Raw genomic sequence first — 19,839 nt, forward strand, 5'->3', positions numbered from 1 at the left:
GATTCAGTTTTTGAATCCTTTGATTCAGATTGGAACTTTGGAGTGTGGATCGTGAAATATTCGATTTAGATTTCACAAATCATTTAATTCAGATCAGGACTTCGGAGCGGTTTTGTAAATCTTTTAATTCAGATCGGAACTTCTGAGCATGGTCGCAAATCATTTGATTCAGATCGAGATTTCAGAGCAGGTTTTTTGTCATTTGATTCAGATTAGAACTAGGTTTGATTCAGATCGAGACTTCGGAGGGCTTTGTGAATCTTTTATTCAGCTCGGAACTTCGGAGCGGTTTCGCAAATCATTTGATTTAGATCGTAACTTTAGAACGGGTTTGCAAATCTTTTGATTCAGATCAGAACTTTTGGGCAGATCACAAATCATTTGATCTAAATCAGAACTTCTGAGCTTGTTTGCGAATCATTTGATTCTGATCGAGATTTCAGAGCAGGATTTTTAATAATTTGATTCAGATTGGAACTAGGTTCGATTCAGATTGAGACTTCGGAGGGCTTTGTGAATCTTTGGATTCAGATCCAGAGTGCATTTTGTGAATCATTTGATTTAGATCACAGCTTTGGAGCAGTTTTGCAAATCATTTGATTCAGATCAGAACTTCAGAGTGCTTATCGCTACTCATTTGATTCAGATCGGAACTTCGGAGCAGGTTTGTGAATCATTTGATTTAGATTGGAACTTCAGAACGGGTTTGCATTCAGATAGGAACTTCGGAGCGGGCTTGCAAATTTTTTGATTCAGATCGGAACTTTGGAGTGTGGATAGCAAATCATTTGTTTAGATCGCAACTGCAGAGCAGTTTCGCAAATCCTTAAATTCAGGACTTCTGAGCGGTTTTGTAAATCTTTGATTCAGATGGGAACTTCGGAACAGTTTCGCTAATTTTTATGTGTGAGCTTAGTGCTTATCGTGAATCATTTGATTTAGATCGGAACTTCAAAGCGGTTTTGTGAATCTTTAACTCAGATCAGGACTTTGGAGCGGGTTCGTGAATCTTTTCATTCAGAATGGGAGTTTGGAACGCTATACTGAATCATTTGATTCAGACTAGAACTTCGGAGTGGGTTCGCGAATCTTTTGATTGAGGTCCGAACTTCATAGAGCGTATCATGAATCATTTAATTCAGTCTGGACCTTAGTAGTAATTATGCTTCATTAAAAAAAGACAAGAACACCAACCATGGAATTTTAAAGTTAAAGTTTTATTTTCATCTTTCATTCAAGAGAGCAAATCAAAGTTGAACTAAAGTTGTGCTTGAACTATGAAGCCACATGTAATACTAAATTATCAAAACAGCTAAAAACAAGATCCTCTGCACCATGCTTTGCACATGACTGTGAAGTATTGTTAATATTCATGGGTTTTATGGAAGTCTGTTATTTATCTAGCAAACACAGCTGTGTGAAAGATGCTATAAAAATTCTTTCAATGCTCACAATCACAACTTTTCCAAGGTAACTAAGATGAATAAAGCACTTTGAGAAACCTGTCTCCTGAGAACTCTGGCATGTAAGCTGACAACAGATCAATTGAACAATAAAATCAGCATAAATCAATGAAGAAAGCACACACTCCTGAGCTTGTTTAATTATGTGATGCCAGCATCAGTGTAAACCACTGATCACACCTGAGCAGACTTACAGGATGGACTTATATTGCTACGGCTCCTATACCACCGAAAAAACATCTTTTAGTCACTCCTCAGTGTAATAAGTGCATAATGCTAATTATGATTTATCAAGCTCAAGTTCACTTCACCAAACGCAAATGCAAATCTCAACACATTTAAAGCAATGACCTTTGTAAATCTAAATCACACTGTTGGGGGTGATTGCATTTGTTCAAGTATAATCAACTGACTTATTGTAAGAAATAGAAAATGATATCCATTTCTTTAGATTAACCAGTTTTGATTTTGTTGTGCTCAGTTATGCCTGAGGATTGTAAATATGCAAACCACCCATTAAAAACTATTTTCTGTTCATGATTATAAATTGCATAATCATAAATTTGACATCCGTTTTTACCAGAATAAATCAGATTAAAAAACATTTCCATATCAGCTGCTAAAATAACACTGATATTAAGAATACTTCTCATCAGAGACAAAGTAATGTAATGCAATGAAATCTCATTTCAGGCATCATCTAGTTCTGCATGCTTATTTAATGCTTTTAATTGCGTATATAGTAGCTCTATGACATCAGCACATATATATAGAGAGTATAATTAATAAATAGCAATAATAATATCAGTGAAATATTTCTGGAATGTTGCATTATCAATATCATTCCCAAGTGCAAAGATTAGTTACAGCATGACAGTGCAAAAGCAGGGTTTTTGCAGGTCTTATGAAAGATCGAGACTTCAGAGGGGGGTGGTGAATCTATTGATTCAGATGAAGCGCATATTGCGAATCATTTGATTTAGATCGGAACTTAGAAGCAGGTTTTCAGTCGTTTTGAGACCTCAGATTGAGACCTCGGAGGGCGTTAGTTAATCTTTTGATTCAGACTGGAACTTTGGAGCATGGTCACAAATAATTTAATTCAGATCAAGACTTCAGAGCAGGTTTTTTAATTATTTGATTCAGATCGGAACTAAGTGGGATCAATTCGGTTCGAGACCTCAGAGGGGGTTTGCAAATCATTTGATTCAGATGGAGCGCATATCACTGATCACTGTTTTAGATCAGACCTTAGAAGCAGGTTTGCAAAGCATTTGATCCACATCAGAACTAAGTGGGTTCAAATCGGATCAAGACCTTGGAGGGAGTTATTGAATTTTTTGATTCAGATGAAGCACATATCGCAAATCATTTTTGAATTAGTTTAGAATTTAGGAGCGGGTTTGCAAATTATTTGATCCAGATCAGAACTAAGTTGGTTTGATTCAGATCGAGACCTCGCAGGGGGTTAGTGAATCTTCTGATTTAGACTGGAACTTTGGAGCATGGTCACAAATCATTTAATTCAGATCAAGACTTCAGAGCAGGTTTTCGAATTATTCGATTCAGATCGGAACTAAGTGGGTTCAATTCAGATCAAGACCTCGGAGCAGGTTTGCAAATCATTTGATTGAAATTGGAATTTCGGAGCATGTTCATGAATCATTTGATTCAGATCAAGACTTCGGAGCAGGTTTTCGAATCATTTGATTCAGATCGTAACTAAGTGGTTTCAATTCAGTTAGAGACCTTGGAGGGGGTTTGCAAATCATTTGATTCAGATGGAATGCATCTTGCAAATCATTTGATTTAGATCAGAACTAAGTGGGTTCAATTTAGATTGAGACCTCAGAGGGGGTTTGCAAATCATTTGATTCAGATGGAATGCGTATTGTGAATCATTTGATTTAGATCAGAACTTTGTGAGCAGGTTTGCGAATCATTTGATTCAGATTGGAACTTTGGAGCATGTACACAAATCATTTAATTAAGATCAAGACTTTGGAGCAGGTTTTCAAATCATTTCATTCAAATCGGAACTAAGTGGGTTTGATTCAGATTGAGACCTTGAAGGGGATTTGTAAATCTTTTGATTCAGATGGAATGCGTATTGCGAATCATTTGATTTAAAACGTAACTAAGTGGGTTTGATTCAGATTGAGACCTTGGAGCGGGTTTGTGAATATTTTGATTCAGATTGGAACTTCGGAGCATGTTAACAAATCATTAGATTCACACTGAGAATTCAGAGCGGGTTTTCGAATCATTTGATTCAGATTGGAACTAAGTGGGTTCTATTCAGATTGAGACTTTGATTCAGAATCATTTAATTCAGATCGAGACTTTGGAGTGCGTATTGCAAATCATTTGATTGGGATTGAAATTTGAGCAGTTTTGCAAATTTTTAAATAAAACAGATTATTAGTGTTTTTGGAAATAACTTTTAATTTGATTTAGATCAGAACTAAGTGGGTTCAATTTAGATTGAGACCTCAGAGGGGGTTTGCAAATCATTTGATTCAGATGGAATGCGTATTGTGAATCATTTGATTTAGATCAGAACTTTGTGAGCAGGTTTGCGAATCATTTGATTCAGATTGGAACTTTGGAGCATGTACACAAATCATTTAATTAAGATCAAGACTTTGGAGCAGGTTTTCAAATCATTTCATTCAAATCGAAACTAAGTGGGTTTGATTCAGATTGAGACCTTGAAGGGGATTTGTAAATCTTTTGATTCAGATGGAATGCGTATTGCGAATCATTTGATTTAAAACGTAACTAAGTGGGTTTGATTCAGATTGAGACCTTGGAGCGGGTTTGTGAATATTTTGATTCAGATTGGAACTTCGGAGCATGTTAACAAATCATTAGATTCACATTGAGAATTCAGAGCGGGTTTTCGAATCATTTGATTCAGATTGGAACTAAGTGGGTTCTATTCAGATTGAGACTTTGATTCAGAATCATTTAATTCAGATCGAGACTTTGGAGTGCGTATCGCAAATCATTTGTTTGGGATTTGAGCAGTTTTGCAAATTTTTTAATTGATTCAGAAAATACAACAGATTATTAGTGTTTTTGGAAATAACTTCAAAGTGCAAAAACGTGCGACCATTTTTTCTGGAGCAAATGTGTAAAGATTCATAAATCAAGACACTTTTACCTGAAAAGCCAATGATATTTTTTTTAAAAAAGAATTCATGTCTTATATTTTTCCATCTCAAGTAAATATATTTTGATATGTTTAGATAATTGAACCGGAAAACAAGACAAATACTACGAATTGTTTTTCCCTTTGTAGTGTATGCAACATATAATGCTATGACTTTTTAACAAATTAATTTACGGAAGGGGTGAATTAAAACCTGTTTTTAAGACCTGCAGAAACCCTGTAAATGATTCTTGTTTTTTTTTTGTCATTCATCTCTTTAAAAGATGTATCTTATTTTAAGTAAAATGCATGAGAATCCAGCAATCATTGGATAGAAAGACTATCATTGATCATTGACATGCAATATATCTATATACAGAAGTGTGAATGTATGTTTGTTGCACCTACCCTGTATGTGTGTATGTCAGTGTGTGTGTGTGTGTGTGTGTGTGTGTGTGTGTGTGTGTGTGTGTGTGTGTGTGTGTGTGTGTGTGAATGCATTCAGCCTCATTCTTGAAACATGAGCAGAGCAAATGTGTGTAAATCAATCACAAATCCATTTGTACATAAAATGTTGAAGAGAACTAAGTATGAACTTTGAATGTAAAAATTATTTTACTGGAGCAGTACCTTTTTCAAATGTACCCCTTCATACCTTATTTACCCCTAAAGGTGCATATTTCTACCTTGTGAATGAGAAATGTGTTTTGCTCATGTTTTATAAGTGAGGCCCAATGCTTTCACAGTAATATTGCTTCATAATGCCCAAGAACTGCACATTTTATGTCATGTGACAAGAAAACAATTGTTAATAAATAACCAATTTCTGGAGTGAAGCAATGGGGATTTAAGATCATGCTAGCTAGTCAAAAATCTAGGGCTTGATCATGAAATATAATCGCTAGATATCAAGGCAATATAGAAAACTTTTTTTTTTTTTTACCTTTTATACAATGCTTTAAAATGACAATCAGTCTATCCATGTTCTGAATGCAGTTACAAGAGGGTTAAGGAAAACGGCAAAAAGGGGTTAATTCATAATTTGACCATGTTTTTCCATTATTTTTTGCAAACAACTGTATTTACATTAGCTACAATTAATTTCACATCTCTGTGAGGATTTTGCTTTAATTGTGCTTTTTTGACACCCTGTGTCTTTTTTTTTTTTTGCCATTTTCCCTCTGTGCGTCCTTCAGACACCGAAACATGAGGTAGCAATTTCACCAGCTGGCTTAACCATGCCCCTCTATGTAAGACTCCGCCCACCAGCTACACTGTAAAACGTTTTCACCAGTTTCAACTTAAAAACTTAAGTTTAGCAGCTGCCTTAAAATGTTAAGTTAAATCAACTTAAGTCATTAAAATTCACAAGTTAAACCAACTAATTTTGATTGTAATAAGTTAAAATGACGTAGTTTTAAGCTGATTTAACTTAAAAACTTAATGCAGCTGCCGAACTTAGGTTTTTAAGTTGAATCTGGTAAAAACTTTTTAGTGTACAGCTCATTTTAATTTTGCATCATAATTCTCCTCACATCACTAACCATGCATCTATCCAGCAGAAACGTGTAGTATTGAGCTAAAAATCAAGCACTGTGAGAACATAAAAGAGAATTAAAGCTATCCACTCTTAAAAATAAACCTGATTTTTGCAACAACAGCCGGATTTCCATCCAAAGTTGCGAATTTAAGTTATGCACACAATTGGAATATCGCATAAAACGTGTGCCAATCAGCACGGTTTCCATCCAACGTGTCAAAGTGAACAAAATAATCACTTTCTGATAAACTGGCACTAAATATCACTTAGAAAAGTAGGAGAAGCCACTGAATATAATAATTTTCATATTTAATAAATTACTTGCGCCTCAGAGAGAGCAGACGAAACACAGCAATAGCTGTGTAAGACCGTTTTGGAAGGCAATTATACAGAAATACTTTGACGCCAGACTTTGCTTAAGCATTTCAGAATGATTATAACAACATTTCAGATGCTGTGCAATGAGATCAGTCCGCTGTTTAATCAAGTTCCCGTCTATTAGCGCAAAGTCGCATTACTTTTTTGCTGCGTGTGGAGGAATTTTTTTTTGCAATATGCATTTCCATCTCCCATTATTCGCATTAACCCTTTTTTGCACAATTCACAAATCACCTCAAGTGAACATAAAAACCTTTCTGCGAATTAAGGATTTTTTTTTTTTGAATTATGGCTTTTCCATCACTCGTTTCAGACGCGATACTTCAAAATGTGCATAGAAACATTAATATACTGAAGAACCTTGAAAGGTTCCATGAATGTTTGAACCATTAATGCCAATAAAGAAGCTTTATTTTTAAGAGTGTACCGTATGAAAATGGTATTTGCGATTATTAAATCTTTAAAATACTGCAGTGCTTTTAGTAAAATGGCAGAAGCACAACAGCCACGTTTGAGCATGTTTCATCTGAAAATATAGATGTGTTTTAATGCCGACTCTAAGCCACTGTACTGACAGAAGCGAGTCAAACAAATGACTCAAATCTACATAATGAAACCATATTAGATGTTATGAATATGGATATTGAACTCATTTCCCTCTACACTCACTAAGCTGCGCCTATTGCGAATCATTCCTCACGAATAAATGTCAATGTATGAGATTCTCAATGAGCACACTTCCGCAATTTCTACAAGCTCAAGCCTGCTAAAATATATTCAAAAGAGTAGGAATAAAGGATCGCATGAGAAGCGCTAGAAAAGAGATCACTGGAAAGGCCTGGGATGTGGAGACACCCCAGCAGAATCAGCACCTGAAACTGCTGAGACAAGCCGTTCCGTCAGAGGAGTTCCTCTGAACCAGAGCCAAAACCTCCTCCACAGCTGATCCTATTTACAGTGGTAAGCCGCCATATCGGATACCTGTCATCCATGCCTTCCTGATTCATCAAGGTGTTTAGTTTACCATTGGCAAGGATAAAGCACTCTTCAATGCCGGAGGTGACTGCAGATGGTCAAAAGGAAGCTTGTCGGTGAGATGCATTCAGGTTGATCTTGAACTTTGATTTGAAAATTTGGCATTTTGTAGGTGTAAGATCCAATGCAATCTCCTTCAGATGTTGCTTGAAGCATCCTTAGAGTTTCAGGCAGTTTGGCTCTCTTGAAAAAGTTCTAGTTGCATTGCTTAGTAAAATTAAAAAAGTATTAAGTCTTACATGAGTGTCTTAAGATGTGTTTTCTTCTTCACATGCACTACATGGTCAGTCTAATCTAGCACTTGGCTTTAAACTAGTCTGGAACTCCTCAGTAATTCAAAGGCATGCATAGTGCAGAACTGTTTTCGTTTTTTTTGTCTTCTCTTGTTCTTTTGTTCTTCTAGGATCAGCGTTTTTGCTTGTTCGACAAACCATTAAGCATTAGATCAGTCCGAGCAAGATGAAGTGTCATTTTAGACGTCAACCGGTGAGATGTGGCGAATGAAAAGTGGCCACACTAGTTAGTGTGACACAATTAACTTTAAAGTGCTCAGGTTGTGGTTCCATTAATTGGATCCAGTGCTTTCTCCGAATGCGGCGAAGCATCTTTGCTCGTCTTCGCATCTAAATCATTCGCATTGACCATTTCCTCAGGTGTGGTTGTGCCGATTAAGTCGCCATCTATCTGAGCTGCAGATTTGGGCTGGGTGGCAGGGCTGGCGCTCAGAATGGAATCAGGGGTGCGAGTGGCACTGTGGTCGCCCTCGGAAATGGCCGGCGGGACGCCAGCAAGGGTTTCAGACTCGAGCAGGAGCTTGTGAGAGGCGAGAGTGTCGGGTACATCTGTGTCGCTGTCCAGAGGGAGCGCAGACTCCACGCCCGAGTCGTTCATCTCCAAGAAGTTCTTCTCCGATTGGAGGGTCTGGTACTGACCTGGTTTGGATACCTCAAGACCCTAAGAATTAAAGCAGAACCAAGAATTATAAGATGAATAAATCTGAATCTAAATATCAAACCAAACGTTCACTCAACATGAAAATTCCTTCACATTATGTACTTTGCTTATCTGTATGTTGCTGTTTTTTATTTATTTTTCGATCTGAACTATGAACAGTAGTAGTTAATTTAATTTAATTTAATTTATATTTTTTGGACTGAACTTTAAGCAATTGTAGCACACGCTGAATAACAAATATTTAAATGTTTCAAATATTGTAATATAAATAAAAGCATACAGGTTTGTTGTTTTAGTAATATGTATATACTATTTATCGCTGTCCAATCAATTAATCACGATTATTGCATCCAAAATAAAGGTTTTTACTGTGCAAGAGGTTTGTCATGGTTATCTCACAAATTTTTAATTTTTTTTTTTTTAGAATTGCGAGTTTATTTATCAGAATTGTGACTTTTTTTCCTAGAAATTGTGAGTTTCTATTTCACAATTCTGAGGGTTTTTTTTTTTTTTTGCAAGGTTATATCACACAACTGTTAGAAATAAAGTAAGAATTGCGAGATACAAACTACAGAACCAGTCATAATTCTGAATAAATAAGCTTTCCATTGAGGTATGGTTTGTTAGGATAGGACAATGTTTGGCTAAGATACAACTATTTGAAAATCTGGAATCTGAGGGTGAAAAAAAATCTAAATATTGACAAAATCACCACAATTCTGACAGGTTTTTTTATATAATTGTGAGTTTATCTCACAACTGTGACTTTTTTCTAGAAATTGTAAGTTTATATCTCACAATTCTATGTTTTTCCTCACAACTGTGCGTTTTTATCACGCAGCTGTGAGAAATAAAGTCAGAATTGCAAGATAAAAAACTTTAGTATTATTTAAATACTATTTAGTGCTGTCAAAACGATTAATCGCGAATAATTGCATCCAAAATAAATTTTTGTACTGATTAAAGGTTTGTAATGTGTGTACTGTATATATTTATGAGTATGTGTATATGTTTAAGAAATATATATGTGACCCTGGACCACAAAACCAGTCTTAAGTCGAACTTAATTTGGACAACTTTAAAGGTGATTTTCTCAGTATTTAAATTTTTTTGCACCCTTAGATTCCAGATTTTCAAATAGATGTATCTCGGCCAAATATTGTCCTATCCTAACAAATCATACATCAGTAGAAAGCTTATTTATTGAGCTTTCATATGATGTATATATCTCAGTTTTGTAAAATTTAACCTTATGACTGGTTTTGTGGTCCAGGGTCACATATAATATTTCTTTATAGTTATGTATAATATAAATCATATACAAATATAAATATAAATATTTCTTAAATATATACAGTTATGTTTTATGTAAACACAAACATAAGTTTGAATGTAATCACAATTAATTAATTTGACACAATTAATACTATTACAGTTTTTATAAATGTTTTGAATAATTTTTTATTTGTATATAATTAGGTATATTAGTTTTAAGTAAAAAAAGTGCTTTTATCATTTTAAATAGTTTAGGTTTAATTTGATTTATTGCCATTTTAGTTTTTATGTACAGTCAGCATTTTTTTTATTTCAACCTAAATTTGTTTCAAGGCAATATTTTTTATTTTATTTTTTTATTTTCATCAAGTTCCTCCTCGAATATTTATACATTTTATTTCATTTTAGCTTTTTTAATGAACAAAATGTTTTAATAGTTTTATTTTTAGTTAACAATAATTACTTGATTTGCAATGACACAAAGACAATGAGTGAATTTTCATTTTAGGCTGAACTATAGCTTTAAAATCATGCTGACGGCAAACCAACTTCAAAGGAAAAACAAAATCACCTACTTTGATCTCAACTTCTGTGCTTTCCGTGTTGTTCTCCCATGTGGACTGTATGGTGGAGTCCTCTGTGAATCTAGTATAGGCTTCATGGACCACCTGGAAAACATCATTACACACATGTGAATCAGCACACTGTGCTGTGGATGGGCTCACAATAATAGAAAACTCATAACAAGGGCTTTTTCACACTACAGCTTGTGGTTTGTTGGGTGAGAAATCTGTTTTCAAACTCGTGAAAAATGGCTTCTGAACTACATTTTATGTAGTGTACTTTTGCAGAAGTGAACTATTGAAAGTAGAGTGAATTTTACCTTTTTGTTGGCTCCATTTACCTGCATTTACCTTACAATGCATCAATCATTTCTATTTGCCTGCAGAAATTGCCTCTGGCAAGTATATTACATTCATTGCTGCTCTTGATATGACAGATGTGAGTGACTTTAAAATCTGCTAGTGAAAATAAAAGGGACTAAAATATGACTTCAATAAATGAGGTGAATATTGCTTTCCATTTGAGCTCTTTCTCGTTCTGAGCTGTTATAGCGCCAGCGGCAAACATCTGCTTCTGCTGATGCAAAAGTTTACAGGTTGGAGCCAAATGTTGAAATGCTGTGCAATACGAACTCAGGTTCAGACCAACCAATCAAACCAAGTGTGAAAACAGCTTGAGAAATCAGCAGATCCAGAATAAATATTCTGCACATGGAATATACTGTATACTGTAACATTGTGAAAACTGGATGATGCAAAGGGCAATATATCTGAATAATTGTGATGAAGTCGGCATGTTGTGTGTTTAAAACACAACAACACTGCTCATCGATGTCTGTGTCTGGCCCTTCACAGTATCACAAATCATATACAGTATGAGCATATAGTAAAACCCAGAGGCACACTTACCTATAAGGCTTTGAGAGTAAACACAATGACGTCACAAACACATGGACAACATGAATTTCACTGGGTTGGCAAGTGATTAATTGCTATATAACGGCTATATTCAAAACAGCATTCTAGCATACTACTTTTACTATAGTATTTTGTACACAATTCTGTCACAATTCTGACTTTTTTCTTGCAAATTCTCACAGTTTATATCTTGCAATTGTGACTTTTTTTGTAATTGCAGGTTATTACGTCTATTAGTCTATTTTTTCCCTCAGAATTGGACTTTACAACAAGTTTATATCTCACAATTTCTCTTTGCTTTTTTTCTTTAATTCCTCATTAGTCACAAACTCATTGAGATATAAACTCACAATTCTGACTTTTTTTCTCAGGATCGCAAGATAAATCTAGAATTTGCGAGGAAAAAAAGTCAGAATTGTGAGTTTATATCTGGAGTTTGTGATCAATGATTAATTTAATTAACGCATTAAAAGTCAAAAGTAGTATCAAAATTAAACAGGCAACACAGCATGAGTGCTGACAGAATATGTCACTTTTTCATTTCACAGGAAGAATTGTGCAAGGAGCAGCACAAAAGTCAGCAGATCGTACAAAACATAAAATATTAATTAGAGTAAACCGAACACCACAAAGGAATCAATCTAGTCGCACTTAGAAGCTAGGACCATTATTAGAACGAATGAACGCTTTAGCGTTGGTGAACAACAATTTATACTGATTGAACTTTACTTTATTTCTTTCAGTTTAATGTACGATGTAGGACCATTATTTAAATAATTCCAAATAATTTTTTTCTGCGTAATTCTTCATTAGCTCATTTCCAGAACAAAAATTCACAGATAATGTACTCACCTCGTTGTCATCTAAGGTGTTCATGTCTTTCTTTTTTCAGTCATAAAGAAATTATGTTTATTTGAGGAAAACATTTCAGGATTTCTCTCCATATAGTGGAGTTCAACGGTGCCTGTGAACTTCCAGAATGCAGTTTAAATGCAGCTTTGAGGGGCTCTAAATCATCCCAGGTGAGGAAGAAGGGTCTTATCTAGCGAAACGATTGGTCATTTTCTAAAAAAAAATCAATCAATCAATGTATATACTTTTTAACCTCAAATATTTGTATTGTCTAGCTCTACATGCACTCTGTGTATTCCGGTTTAATACAGTTAGGGTAGGTTGAAAAACTCCTATCTCTCTAAACACTCCAGTTGATTTCAGCTTTGAGGTACTTTACTTGGGCAAGGTGTCAATGGTTTCCTGGGAAAGGAAAAACAAATATATGTATAGAATAATTCTTGCTTCAAGTAAGAAAGCTATTACCAGATGTTGGTATAAACCTAATCCACCACAAATGCAGGAATGGACTGATGTTGTAAAAATAATATTTTTGATGGAAAAAATTCAATTCTGTGTGAATCACCAAAAAGATATGTTTATTGACTTTTGGTCCAAATGGACTGAGTATATAACTCCTATTGAACCTAATGTCTATTTTTTTTATAGTTATTGCGTCCGCATCCCCTTTCTTTTGTAAATATTTTTTTTTTATAAATGGAAGAAAATTTAAAGAGAGATATTGATCTGTCATTGTCATGAGAAACTTTTTGAGCAGTTTTTTTTTCTTCCCTGATTAGGGAATTCAAGGAAGATGCTGTAAAAGTGACAAATGTCATAAACAGATGCTGTGAATTGTATCTCTTTGCAATAAAAACTTAAAAAAAAAAAAAAAAACTCCTATCTCATTTTCTCCTCCGACTTCAAAATCATCCTACATCGCTGCAGAAGTACCAACCCAGTGTTTAGAAAGTGAATGTGCAAAGAAGGTCAAATGCCCTTTACAAAAAAAGGTGAAACAGCGACGTAGGACAATTTTTAAGTTGGAGGAAAAAATGAGATGGGAGTTTTTCGACAGACTGTCTTGAACCATTGCATGTTGTATAGACTCCAGGAAGACTAGCTGTTTTTAACAGCTAATGGAGATCTAAATAAATGAAAATGAAAAATGAAAACCAGAGTGCAGAATATACATGCGCATGGCAGAGCTATACAAGACGAGCACTTGGGGTTTAAAAGTATATACTTTTTTTTTTTTTAAGAAAATGATTGATCAGTTCACTGGATGAGACCATTATTCCTCGGCTGGGATTGTTTAGAGCCATTTGAAGCTCCATTGAAACTGCATTTTGGAGGTTCAAACTCGCGGACATCATCGAAGCCACTATATGGAGATAATTCCTGAAATGTTTTCCTCAAAAAACATAATTTCTTTATGACAGAAGAAAGAAAGACATGAACACCTTGGATGACAACGGGGTAACATGATCTGTAATTTTTTGCTCTGGAAGTGAACTACTCCTTTAATAAATAAATACATACATACATACGCTCCAGGGTCAAAAATTAAAGAGGGCTTGTGGCAAGAATGCCACCAAAATGAACAAACATGTCTTATAAATTCAAAACAAAGGGTCAAAAAATTGCCCTTGCACAATTAAACAATGTATTCTGGCTGTTGCGATAAAACAAAATCAATGTGAAAATGAAAGAAAAGTGTCAATTCACAGAATTACATTTAAATTTGCTCGGACTGCTTTTATGTGCTGCTTTGTTCAGCATTGAGCCTTATAACCAATCAAAACGCGTTTCTGTTGAACTTGGGAATGCTTTGGCCAATCAGAGGTGCTTAGATTGGCCAGTGCTGAAAACGCACCAATCAGTTACTCTTAGATCAGTCATGGACTGAGATGTTTGTCTATGAAGCCAGAAATGTGACATGCCCGAAACGAAACAAAAACAAGAAAATAGTTTTCTATATTGATATTAATGATCATTAGCTATTACAATATAAAGAGCAATAATCTACAATAATGATTTTTGAATAATGATGTTTTTACATGTATATATTTAAACACAATTTTAAATTGACAAAATATAGATTAAAGTAATTGGGTAAATTTAGGTATTTGATATTAAAGACAACATATGGTTTTTATAATAATAAGGCGATTATAAAAATTGCTCTCACAAATGTAAAAAATGTTATAAAATATTGCCCTTTAATGAAAAAAGTTAATTTCTGACCCTAGTATACATAAAATTTAGGATATAGATAAATACTATTTGAAAATCTGGAATCTGAGGGTGCAAAAAGTCAAATTAAAGATTCAAATAAAGTTCTTAGCGATGCACATTACTAATCAAAAATTAAGTTTTAATACATTTATGGTAGAAAATTTACAACATATCTTCATAGAACATGATATTTACTTAATATCCTAATGATTTGTGGCCTAAAAGAAAAACTGATCATTTTGACCCATACAATGTATTCCTGGCTATTGCTTCAAATATACCCGTGCTACGTACGATCACATATATAACTAAAAAGTACGTTTAAAAATTGTAGTATGCTGGTATTCCATTCTGAAAACAACCTTGAAATGTGATTGAAAAAGAGTTATTAATTACATAATAAGTAAAAGTGTAATCAAAAATAATCTGTATGAACAGGACATCATTAAAAAATAAACATTAATCTATTAATCACTGCCAACCATATGTACACATTCACACAGCAGCATATAAACAGCACACATATACACACATACACATAGATTCATATTTACCTCTCCATGTATATATATAGCATATGTGCATGTGTGTTTAAGCACGGCAGAAGCTTTAACACACAGGTGTATGTACCTTTATACCTATTTATATTAAGAATCCAAACAAGGATCAGTGCAATACACCTGAAGTTAGTCATCTCAGGAGGTCTGAGAGGAAAACGAAGGGAATAATGGACAGATACACAGTCACTAAGAGTGACAGAAAGCCTTTGGGACCCCTGTTGCGCTATCACAACACCAATACAGAGCCACCAGCTTAGCACTATAGGAAAATACAACACCGGAACGCAAAGCTCTCTCACCCAGCAGGGACTCCGTCAGACGATCCTTTAGGGGGAGAAATGCAACGCAGATGAAGTGTTAAGCTAACCACCACAAAACCTCTTTCAAATAAGTGTGTTTGGGTGAAACGCACTGAATACAAACATTCAATCTCAATTTACACGCCAACACAAACAGTCAGATTATATTTGTATTGACTGATGGGTGATAATAGGTAACTGGCTAGACTGGATTGCTTTGCTGTTGGAAAAGGGACGAGTCTATGAGGTTTTGAAACAAAAGGGGATGTTTTCTTGAGGCTGCAACAAGCCATTTTGGTAAAAAAAAAAAAGAGTGTAAAACAGACTAGGAATAGTTTAAATAATTACAAATATTAATATCAAAATAATAAATAATTAATCATCAGGATCAAGTATCAGGTATCAGGTGAAATAAAATGAACAAAGACGAGACATAAACACACACACATATTTTTTTTTAAATTATCATTATATATTATATAATCACAACCTACACCACTGTTCAAAAATTGTGTGTTCAGTAAGATTGTTAATGTTTTTGAAACACCTTATGCTCACCAAGGTTGCATTTATTTGATCAAAAATATTGTGAAATATTATTACTATTTAAAATAACTGTTTTCTATTTTAATATTTTTTAAAAGGTAATTTATTTCTGTGATCAAAGCTGAATTTTCAGCATCATTACTTCAGTCTTCAGTGTCACATGGTCCTTCAGAAATCATTATAATATGCTGATTTGATCCTATATAATATAATATGCTGATATTGTTTGAGAAATATTCTTTAATCAATAGAAAGTTCAAAAGAACAGCATTTGTCGCCTTTAATCAAATTACTGCATCATTGCTGAATAAAAGTATCCATGTCTTTTTTAATGTTACTGAACCCACACTTTTTAACAGTAGTGTATTCCACAACCTTCGATATATACTACCAGTCAAAAGTTTCTGAACAGTAGGATTTTTAATGTTTTTTAAAGAAGTCTCTTCTGCTCGCCAAGCCTGCATTTATTTGATCCAAGTACAGCAAAAGCATTGACACTGACATGTTTTCTATTTAAATATATATTTTAAAATGTGATTTATTTCTGTGACAAAGGCAAATTTTTTTTAGTTATTATTATCATTATTATCAATACTTAAAACAGTTGAGTAATTTTTTTAAAGAATTTTTTGATGAATAGAAAGATCCAATGATCAGCTTTTATCTGAAATAAAAGCTTTTGTAACATTATACTCTATACCATTCACAAGCATGGAGTCAGTATAATTTTGGGGGGAAGAGAAATGATTGATATTAATACTTTTATTTAGCAAGAATGCTTTAAATTGATTTGAAATTAAAGTGATAATTAAGACATAGTCTTACAAAAGATTTCTGTTTCAGGTAAATGCTGTTCTTTCTATTAATCAAAGAAACCTGAAAAAAAAATCTACTCAGCTGTTTTCAACATAATAATAATAATAATACAACATGTTTGTTTGTTTTTTTGACCAGCAAATCAGGGGCCAGATTTACGAAACATTCTTAAGAAGAAATCTCTTCTTAACTGCCATTTTCTTCTTATTTTTTAAAATAAGAAAAAAAGTTAAGAATATTTTGTATTCCCAAAAATTTGTCTTAAGAACATTCTTATCATTTTACTTAAGCTTGTTCTTAAGACAAAAATGAAGAAAATTCAAATTCTTGAAAAGAATCTTCTTAAAAACCATCGTAAATAACTTCTTAAAGTTAGGATAGCCCGAGACTAGTCTTAAATCCCAAATAGTAAGAATTATTTAATTAATTTATTGCATTATTTCAAATTAATTGTTATATTTAAGCCTCGCAACACTACTAGCTACATATAATACATATTAGGACTATTAATAGAGATGAGCACCAGTTGTCTGAAGTGACAGCGATGACTGATAATGTAAACAATAATCGGTCATGATTAGCCTATGTATGACCCTACTGATGTCAAAACTCAATAGCAACTTTACGAAAACGAGTAAGATAGGGAGATTTAATTAAACATTTTTTTTTATTTTATTTAGCCTATAAATACGATATAATCTTTGGCTGTATTTAGCTCACGTGAATGCATAGGACGCATTTGCTGTAGCAGCACACACACACACATACATGAAGCATTCATTCGGATCAGGGTACAAAAACAGCACAAAAATTAATAAAACAGATCGTCGAAGCTTAAGACAGACCCTTTAAAAGTAACTATTCAAAAACACGGCGCATTAAACAACGTGAAGCCGAGTGCCAGTCAAGGTTGTGATGAATATAGTGTGTGCTTATTATGATTATTAGGATAATCTGCAGAAACTGCAAAAAAGACAATTCTTGAATTTGCAAGTTTATAAAGGCATCTTCAGCCATGCATCCACTCAGATTGAGGTATCATTTTCTTCTTCAGAAAAAATTAAGATGTTCTTAAGAACATATTTAAGAACTTCTTAAGAATTTATCTTATATCTTTTATAAGATGTTTGTGAATCCGGCCTCAGAATACTTGAATGATTTTTTAAGGATCATGTAACTGAAGTAATGATGCTAAAAATTCAACTTTGATGAATAATGCACAGGAATAAATCACTTTTCAAAATATATTCAAATAGAAAACAGTTATCTTAAATATTAAAAATATTTCAAAATGTTACTGTTTTTACCATATTTTGGATTAAATAAATGGCTTGGTGGGCAGAAAAGACTTCTTTAAAAAAAACCTTAAAAATCTTTTGACTGGTAGTGTATATATTATATATCTGGGGTGTCAGCAGTCAGAAGATCGATTTTACCTGTCTAAACGTCTCTCCGTCGCCCTTGCCAGCCTGTTGAGCGATTAGGGTGATCTTACGTGCTCTTTCCGCCCGACGGTGAACATTTATCAGACAGGACAGCAGACACACCAGCAGCAGGAACGCCAGCAGAGACAGCAAGGAGATGATCGCCACATACAGCTGTGGCAGCTTATAGGCTGTTATAAGAGAAAATAGCATCACAGGTACAGGAAATAGACCACAATGAATACGTTATTAAGTCTGATCCAAATCAAGTCAACGGGAGCTTCTTAAAATCTCTACATACGCTCTACATGAAGGTAGACATCAGCTATGCGGAAGCCGGAAAAGTCCATCACTCGAAAGACACCCATGTCACCAACTTTGACCTTCTTTAGGTGGAACAGGGATCCTTCCACAGATGCTCGACCATCAAAAGATTCGACAGGTATCATCAGCTCTCCCTGGTCCAGGATGAGTCGTTCCTTGTGGTCAGTGTCCGGGATGTAGACCATTTTGACTTTGGTGTGGTCCACGTGAAGCTTGATCTTCAGGGTTTCACCATAATTCAAGTGCTCAAAGATCTGGTGGTCTGTAATTACAAGCATTACAAGCAAGTTGCAAAAAAAATAAGGTTGGTAGTATTCCGGTACAGAAATGTAATAATTAAGAGTAAAATAACACTGCATAGTGTTTACTGTATAAATTAAGTAGATGTTGATCTTTTTCAAAGCTGTGTTTTGTTGTTTGATTAGCATTAATGACAGCAGCAGGTATTTATAAGGCTGCTGTCCCTTTAGGACCTGAGGCACAGATTCAAAATAATAATACACATCCGGTTTCTCCACTGTTTTTACCAGAATAACTGTTGAGATGGGTATTTTGTCATAATTTTGTGAGTGTGTACCTGTTCAATCACAAGGAGATGTTTGTGAGTAACGAATCAAGTTGTCTTTCACCTCTTCTTGCGCTTTAACATCGCTTAAGTGTGTAAACACATACAAATGATAACAGGGTTCATACAGATACTGTAAAATGAAATTCCAAGACATTTAAAGACTTTTTAAGCACTATTTTCGGGTGATTTTTTAAGGATTTTAATCACTGATCTTTTACTTCCGTCATCTATTTAAAATTCTAAAAAAAAAAACTAGATGAATAAAAAATAATTAAAAAATGGCAAAAATAAAGCGAAGCACATGCAAAGTATTACTACTAAAAAATTGCAAAGTGTACTACACTTTTACTGTAGTAATACCATGGTTAATTTTCTTAAAAGATCTGTATTTGTGTAGCCTGGAAAAAATCCAGACCCTAATCTATTAAGATTAAGGGTCTGGCATCGAGCAATGAAAAGGGCCTAACTCGAGGGGCGACACCACGCATGCATTTGAAACTCTCACTGCACGCAATTGGATAACACCACGACCAATCACAAGCGGAGCAGAGCTAACTGATAGATTAAACTCTTGCCGTATCCAGTCGGTAAAACAGCAAAAACGTCCTTCTTGCAAAGGAACGATTCGAGCGCGGTTTTCTGTTCCTCCTTTATATGAAAAGCCAAGTCTAATGGTGCGTTCACACCGGACACGAATGAAGCAGCAAGCGCGAGTGATTTACTTGTTAAGTCAATGCAAAGACGCGAATAGCCATACTGCGGCGCGAAATGCGCGAATGAGGCGGCGCGAAACGCGCGAATAGCGCGAATGAAGCGTTTCAAGCGATCGCCGCACCATTCGCGCAAGTTCAAAAATCTGAATTTTGGTGAAAATCCGCGCCGCGTTAACCAATCAGGAGCTTGCTCTAGTAGTGACGGAGGCAGAAATCCGAAAAAACAATGGAGGACAAAAT

At 34.5% G+C, this 19,839-nt stretch overlaps 1 protein-coding gene across 1 annotated transcript in view; it reads right to left on the bottom strand.

Annotated features, from left to right (window-relative positions):
* Positions 1–1,198: 1,198 nt before the first annotated feature.
* The window catches only part of LOC141290089 (uncharacterized), a 32,160-nt gene continuing 13,519 nt past the window's right edge, over positions 1,199–19,839 (bottom strand). The window contains exons 6-9 of the mRNA XM_073822286.1: positions 18,296–18,580; positions 18,007–18,185; positions 10,375–10,467; positions 1,199–8,524 (exon numbers count right to left, since the gene is read on the bottom strand). Coding sequence (XP_073678387.1) covers positions 8,120–8,524; positions 10,375–10,467; positions 18,007–18,185; positions 18,296–18,580 — 962 coding nt within the window. The 3' untranslated portion in view covers positions 1,199–8,119. The remainder of the gene's footprint in view (positions 8,525–10,374; positions 10,468–18,006; positions 18,186–18,295; positions 18,581–19,839) is intronic.

Source organism: Garra rufa, chromosome 17 (genome assembly GCF_049309525.1).
Source record: "Garra rufa chromosome 17, GarRuf1.0, whole genome shotgun sequence".
Lineage (NCBI taxonomy): Eukaryota > Metazoa > Chordata > Actinopteri > Cypriniformes > Cyprinidae > Garra > Garra rufa.